At 44.7% G+C, this 7,785-nt stretch overlaps 1 protein-coding gene across 1 annotated transcript; it reads left to right on the top strand.

The window, feature by feature from the left end:
* Nucleotides 1–4,694: 4,694 nt before the first annotated feature.
* On the top strand, nucleotides 4,695–7,101 carry TRMT12 (tRNA methyltransferase 12 homolog). The gene has a single exon (XM_033202391.1). The coding sequence runs from the start codon at nucleotides 4,850–4,852 to the stop codon at nucleotides 6,194–6,196; it is 1,347 nt and encodes a 448-aa protein (XP_033058282.1). The 5' UTR covers nucleotides 4,695–4,849; the 3' UTR covers nucleotides 6,197–7,101.
* Nucleotides 7,102–7,785: the final 684 nt, after the last annotated feature.

Raw genomic sequence — 7,785 nt, forward strand, 5'->3', positions numbered from 1 at the left:
ACAGGAATGCACCACCACACTGGACTAATTTTTGTAGTTTTAGTAGAGACGGGGTTTCACCCTGTTGGCAAGCCTGGTCTCAAACTCCTGACCTCATGATCCGCCCGCCTTGGCCCCCCAAAGTGCTGGGATTACAGGCGTGAGCCACTGCACATGGCTTGTTTTGGAGTTTTCCTTTTGATGTCCCCTTCAGTGAATCACAGCAACTTCCTTAGGCAGCGAGGAAGCATCTAGTAGATTTAAAATTCCCAAATAATGTTCTATAGGGAAGCCCTTAGCAGTTAAAGAGTTCCCATTATTTCCAAATAGCAGCATGAGCGTGAACACCAGGAAGCCATACTTGGAGTTTATGTACATGTTAATTCTTTTTTTAAATTATTATTATTTTTTGAGACGGAGTCTCACTCTGTCTCTAGGCTGGAGTGCAGCGGCACAATCTTAACTCACTGCAACTTCTGCCTCCTGGGTTCAAGTGATTCTCCTCCCTCAGCCTCCCGAGTAGTTGGGACTACAAGTGTACACCACCACGTCCAAGTAATTTTTATATTTTTAGTAGAGATGGGGTTTCACCATGTTGGCCAGGTTGTTCTGGAACTCCTGATCTCAAGTGATCTGCGTGCCTCAGCCTCCCAAAGTGCTGGGATTACAAGTGTGAGCCACTACACCGGCCCCAGTGGCCCATCTTTTAAATCTGGCCAGCTGGAATAAATTTGTTCCATAGCTTGTGTACATGAATGATCTAGGGTGCCTGTGGATCCAAGTAGATAGGTAGCCAGGATTAAGGTCTTCGGTTATACTTTAAGAGTTATATCAAGAGTATTTAGCAATAAAGCCTGATACTTTAATAACTACCCCCTACTCATCTATTGGTGCCGTTTAGCTTCCAGGGCCTCTTGTTATTTGGTGTGGGGTCAAAACCTCCAGATGTTGTCCCAAAGTTAATTGATTGTCTTCATCTATGAGAAGAGCAGTTGTTGCAACTTCCCTGAAACATGTGAGTCATCCTGAAGCCACATGGCCAGTTGGTTAGAAAAATATGCCATGGGTCAAGGGATGTATCCCTGTTTCTAGACAAGAACACTCAGCGCTATTCCTTGTTTCTCAGCCACATAAAGGAAGAAAGTAAAGACTGTCCCTAAACCCACGGGGAAGAATTGTCCAAGTTAACACAGAAACCAAATAAGACCACAATAGAGGACTCAGAAAAAGAAATGTTTCACTAGGGAAGGGAAATGACAAAGGTCTAGAAAGGAATGTCCAAGTTCAGGCCAGTAGTGGCAAGCAGGACAAGATTCACATGGCCTTGCTATTTGTAAGCAAAAGTAAAAGTCATTCCATTAGCAAGGAGATGGAAAAGAACTGCCGAAAAGCAATCTCCGGTTTTCCATCCTGGAGCCGTTCACCTACAGGGGACGGGTATCATTACTGCCAGCCTTAATCTTTCACATTAGACCTTTTCATTTAAAACTTGTAAATGCGAAATTCCAGGTAATCTTTGCAAAAAAGGAGAGACAATAAACAATTCATTTAAGTTGTCTAGATCTAGGGAAAGTAAATATTGCAGAGTCATTTGTCCCCAATGTCTTCTAGCAACATGCCAGAACAGACAGGCAAATGGCCCATAACCCAAAGGCAAACAAGGAAAAGGAAAGTTAAAAACCTCAGGACCGGTTCAACGAGACCTCTCTTATAAAGCAGCAGTAGAGCGTAGAAAGCAATCAGGAAACTGCCAAGTGGCAGCCTTTGGAAAGCTCTTACAGAGAGCACAAGGAGGACGGATCCACAGTGAATAATGGTTAACATCCCATTGTGCTAAACCCATTTTCAGCTGTGACGGGCCTTTAACTCTCCCAAGTAGGCCTCAAAGCCAATCTTAGATAAGTCCTTGTCCTTCATCGGTATAAAAATGTATTCCCCTACTTATCCAAAGTCAGTCAGTTGGTCCTGCGCAGTCTGTTTCTTTAGGGTTGAAAGTCTCACCTCAATAAAGTCCTTGGAAGTTGCCACAGGAAATGTTACTTAAAAGGAATTTTGTTCCAGACCCAAAAAGCAGGTTCTTGGATCTCAGGCACGAAAGAATTTAGGGCCAGTCACAGAGCACAGTGAAAGAAACAAGTTTATTAAAGACTACTCTGTTACAGAGTAGGGTGTTCTCAGAAAGCAAGAGGAGGACCCCACACCAAAAATTATGTAGCTAGTTAAGAATAATGGTCTCATGTGCTTTAGTACAACAGCTTGTGATCCGCTTGTGACAGAGTATTAGTAGTGTTATTCTCTGAGTAACTATTGATTTCAGCAAAAATTTATGAATACATTATTATCTTTGAAGAGAAACCTATTCTTTTTTTTTGTTTGTTTGTTTTTTGAGACGGAGTCTCACTCTGTCGCCCAGGCTAGAGTGCAGTGGCCGGATCTCAGCTCACTGCAAGCTCCGCCTCCTGGGTTTACGCCATTCTCCTGCCTCAGCCTCCCGAGTAGCTGGGATTACAGGCGCCCGCCACCTCGCCCGGCTAGTTTTTTGTATTTTTTAGTAGAGACGGGGTTTCACCATGTTAGCCAGGATGGTCTCGATCTCCTGACCTCGTGATCCGCCCGTCTCGGCCTCCCAAAGTGCTGGGATTACAGGCTTGAGCCACCGCGCCCGGCCGAGAAACCTATTCTTAAACTAAGAATGCTTTCTGTTCTCAAGATATCAGGACATCAGGATATTTCCTTAAGTTCTGGGTCTTGTTTAGTGAGTAAGAATTATTAGCTTGTTCCCTCAACCAAAAGGTCTTGTTACGGGTAGAGGGTGTCCAGGTTCATGGCATCTTGAACAAAGAATTGGACAAAATGTACAAACCAAGGAAAGAATGAAGCAACGAAACCAGATTTATTGAAAATGAAAGTACACTCCACAGGATGGGAGCAGCCCCTGTCTAGGGGCTCAATAGCCAGGTTACAGAATCTTCTGGGGTCCATATACCCACTAGAGGTTTCCCATTGGTGACCTGGTGTTCACCCCATGCAAGTGAAGCAGTGGCCTGCAATCAGAGGCTGAGGTGAAGTTACAGAGTTGCACTCCTATGCAAACGTCTAATCACAGGCCATTATGTTATTTGCATGGAGTGCACATCAAGTGGCCAATGGGAAACCTCTAGTGAGTATTTGGATTGATTGGTGGCCTTCTGCAACCAATCAGAGAGGTACTTTCGATTTTCCATCTGCCCTGCAGAAAAGCAGGTTTGCAAAGGGAGTAACCTCTGGTCCTTTTGTTACTTAGGCGTAGAAAGTTGAGGTTTTCCTTTTGATTTAGTTCTAGGAAGTCAGTGTGAATCAGCCTTAGGTTTCCTGCCTCCAGACACTATTCTCCTGCCTCAGTCTTATGATGGAGAGTACTTAACTTTCTGGGAATGTAACCCAACAGGTTTTGCTTTATTTAGATTTTATTCAAGATGGAGTCACTCCGGTTTGGACTCTTCTGACAGTGGGAAGCAGAAGTGATAGGGTTTCTTTACAGCTCTTATATCCAACTATTTGATTTAGTCTATAGGGAATTCCCCTTTTCTTTAGGTATATCAAAGCATTTCAACAGGTATTTAGTACCTGTGAGCTAGCCAACTTGTTACTTTGTATCTTTTTAAGTATCTACTTTTTACTAGTTATTGTCTGAGACACTATAACTTCTCTACTCACTATAGCAATCTTCTGAAGATTAGATTCTATTTTATAAGTGAAGAATACAATTTTGAGGGGTGATATGATTTATTGGAACTCAGATCCTTCTGACTTTCAAATAGTTGTTTCTTGGACCAAAGGGCAGTGAAATGGTGATGACTATACCTGCATGAAAAGGGAACAAAGAAGCTGTCTGACTCTTCACTTTCAGCAAATAAGGTGGCTGCTGATGCTAACCTGAGCGCAGCATTAAGCTATGGGAACGCTTTCTCCAAATTCAAATAATCATTTTGATTATTGTAGTGGGTCCCAATCCACTGCAACCGGGGGTCCCTGGATCTCATGCAAGATGAATTCAGGACAAGTCTGCCGTGCAAAGTGAAAGCAAGTTTATTAAGAAAGTGAAGGAATAAAAGAATGGCTACTCTATAGACAGAGCAGCCATGAGGGCTGCTTGTTGCCCATTTTTATGGTTATTTCTAGATGATATGCTAAACGAGGGGTGCATTATTCATGCCTCCCCCTTTTAGACCGTATAGGGTAACTTCCTGACGTTTCCATGGCATTTGTAAACTGCCATGGCGCTGGTGGGAGTGCAGCAGTGAGCACGACCAGAGGTCACTCTCCTGGCCGTTTTGGTTTTGGTGGGGTTTGGCCGCTCCTTCACTGCAACCTGTTTTATCAGCAAGGTCTTTATGACCTGTATTTTGTGCTGACCTCCTCTCTCATCCGGTGACTTAGAATGCCTTAACCATCTGGGAATGCCGCCCAGTAGGTTTCAGCCTCATTTTACCCAGCTGCTATTTAAGATGGAGTTGCTCTGGTTCACGCGCCTCTGACAATTTCATGTTCATTTTTCTCTTTGAATTCATGAGCAGCACTGAAGAGAGTGCATGAGGTTTCTGGAAAATATCAATTAGAAGTCTTTTAGTCCATAAGATTCCCTGTTATAAATTTCCTCCCAGGCTGGAAAAAAGTAATGGTTGCCCATAAAAAAGATGGCGGCCGCAGCTTCTGCCCCGCAACGCGAGGCCATTCTCCAGCAATCGCATCAATACATTTAGTGCCTGCCTGCTTGCACGTCATTTCCGGCACCGGCATGGCGGGGTGAGCAGCCGGGCTTCCTTATTAAGACTCCGAATTTAATCAGCCTGGTGAGCCCACTCTGAGGAGATGGAGTATCGCTGAGGTGATGGGAGAGAATGTGGTCGTTAACAACATGGAGAGAGAAAGTGGGAAGCCCGTGGCTGTTGTTGCAGTTGTGACTGAGCCTCGGTTTACCCAGCGATACAGAGAATATCTCGAGAGGCAGAAACTCTTTGATACACAGCACCGTGTGGAAAAGATGCCGGATGGCTGGGTGGCGCTACCAGTGCTGGGAGAGACGCTTCCAGAGCAGCACCTGCAGGAGCTGAGAAATCGTGTTGCCCCAGGCAGTGCCTGTATGCTGACGCAGCTCCCGGATCCTGTTCCTTCAAAGAGGGCCCAGGGTTGTTCACCTGCCCAAAAATTGTGTCTTGAGGTGAGTCGCTGGGTGGAGGGCCGGGGAGTCAAGTGGTCAGCCGAGTTGGAGGCTGATTTGCCCCGATCATGGCAACGGCATGGTAATCTCTTGTTGCTGAGTGAAGACTGTTTCCAAGCCAATCAGTGGAAAAATCTGGGACCGGAACTCTGGGAGACCGTTGCCTCCGCACTTGGCGTCCGGCGTTTGGCAAAACGCGGGCGGGTATCACCGGATGGCACTCGAACTCCTGCAGTGACACTGCTGCTGGGTGACCATGGCTGGGTAGAGCATGTGGATAATGGTATCCTTTATAAGTTTGATGTGACCCAGTGTATGTTCTCCTTCGGAAACATCACTGAGAAGCTTCGAGTGGCATCGTTGTCCTGTGCTGGAGAAGTGCTGGTGGATCTCTATGCAGGGATTGGTTATTTTACGTTGCCTTTCCTAGTTCATGCTGGTGCTGCCTTTGTCCATGCTTGTGAGTGGAATCCCCATGCTGTAGTTGCTCTAAGAAATAACCTTGAGATCAATGGAGTAGCAGATCGGTGCCAAATACACTTTGGAGATAACAGAAAACTGAAGCTCTCAAATATTGCAGATAGGGTGATCCTGGGGCTGATTCCCAGCTCTGAAGAAGGCTGGCCCATTGCTTGCCAAGTGTTACGGCAAGATGCTGGAGGCATTTTGCATATCCACCAAAATGTGGAATCTTTCCCAGGGAAGAATCTTCAGCCTCTTGAAGTCAGCAAAATAGAGAAAGAACATTGGCTGTATCCTCAGCAAATTACCACCAACCAATGGAAAAATGGAGCTACCAGGAATACTAGGGGAAAAATGTTGTCACCAGCCACCAAGCCAGAGTGGCAAAGGTGGGCAGAATCTGCAGAGACTCGAATCGCCACTCTTCTTCAGCAGATGCATGGGAAACCATGGAAGACACAAATTCTGCACATCCAACCAGTGAAATCCTATGCTCCCCATGTGGATCACATAGTCCTGGATCTGGAGTGCTACCCCTGTCCTTCAGTTGGCTAGAGGAGGTGGACCCTGGGACACATGGGATCCATGTGCGAGTGGTCCTTACTGTATCAGTTCAGTCGAGGTTGTCATCCCTTTTATCCCCTGGTGATCAGTTTTTTTCATATTTTGTAGCTCTGAAAGCAGGCTCTAGATCAATTCAAATTATCTCATTTGTCTTCCATTGATAACATAGAAAATGAAATACCTATTTGGGAGAAGCAGCATGGCCCATTGAAATGAGGTTCAGTTGTGCAATTATGAATTCCAAATTCTGACCTCAGTTCTGGAATTGAAGTTTCAGTATGTTTTGGCCTCGGGTTTTGTTATTTGCAGAAGGAGAGTTTCTTTGAATTGTCTCACATGGCTATTTATTAAGCAGCTATACACAGGACATTGATTATTTTAGAGTGAAAGACACAGTACTTTTTCCAAATTGCTCTGGCTACCATATAGAAAATTGACTGGAGGAGGGCCAAGATGGAAACAGGGAGACCAGTGAGGAGGCTTCTGTGGTTGTCTAGGTCTGAGGTGATGGTAACTGGGACTAGGGTGGTGGTAATGGGATGTAGATGGATATGATAAATAAAATTGACAGACCAAGCAATGGAATCAGAATTAAGTCCTTAACATGATGCTGCTTTGTTATTATGACTAAGTTAGAGAAGGGAACAAAAAATATTTTAGTGTATTTACATTCCCTTACTGTGGCATTCCTAAATGATTGTGGGGGGATGTCTTATAAATTTGATTTGTTGTGGTAGAAATATGGTTAAGAATCACCAGTCTATTTTTCTTTTTTTTAAAAGCTCATCTGCTGAGGACGAATCACTGTTCTAAATCATAGGGAATCTAGATTTCTAGCCTCAAGCTTGTACAATAGCTGCCAATTAATAGCTATTAAAGTTCCTATTAAAATCTTAGATTTGTATAGGCCTCATACTCCCTCTTCATCTTCCTACCGTGGCTGAGAACACGAGGGACAACCTAAGAAGCTATAGGGAATGTGAGATATTCTGCAGAGCATTTCCGGCCTCACCTTATTTTATGGCTGTCTGCCATAAAAGATGGTTTGCCATTGGAGTGACTAATTGTTTGTTGGTTTTTGTTTGTTTGCTTTTTTGTTTTTTTGAGACAGAGTCTTGCTCTGTCACCCAGGCTGGAGTGCAGTGGCACTATCTCAGTTCACTGCAACCTCTGCCTCCCAGGCTCAAGCGATTCTCAAGCCTCAGCCTCCCAAGTAGCTGGGATTACAGGTGTGCACCACCATGCCCAGGTAATTTTTGTATTTTTTAGTAGAGATGGGGTTTCACCATGTTGGCCAGGCTGTTTTGGAACTCCTGACCTCAAGTGATCTGCCCACCTTGACCTCCCAAAGTGCTGGGATTACAGGTGTGAGCCACCACACATGGCCCTGGGTGACTAATTGTTGATTATCACTCAGAGCTTTGTTTTGGTGTATTTTAAAGCTATCTAGGCTGATTTGCTAGGTGAAGGAAATATAGAAAAGTGTGGCCTTATATGATTGTACCTGATACTTGGCTGACTGGATTTGGGCATGGCTACTCATCCTTCTCTTGCAACAGTAGCAGTAAGGACAGGTTGGT

The sequence above is a fragment of the Trachypithecus francoisi genome, unplaced genomic scaffold (genome assembly GCF_009764315.1).
Source record: "Trachypithecus francoisi isolate TF-2019V2 unplaced genomic scaffold, Tfra_2.0 Lachesis_group7, whole genome shotgun sequence".
Taxonomy (NCBI): Eukaryota; Metazoa; Chordata; class Mammalia; order Primates; family Cercopithecidae; genus Trachypithecus; species Trachypithecus francoisi.

What these genes read in the sequence shown, in the direction of transcription:
- TRMT12 (XM_033202391.1), top strand. Translation starts at nt 4,850, where the DNA reads ATGGGAGAGAATGTGGTCGTTAACAACATGGAGAGAGAAAGTGGGAAG.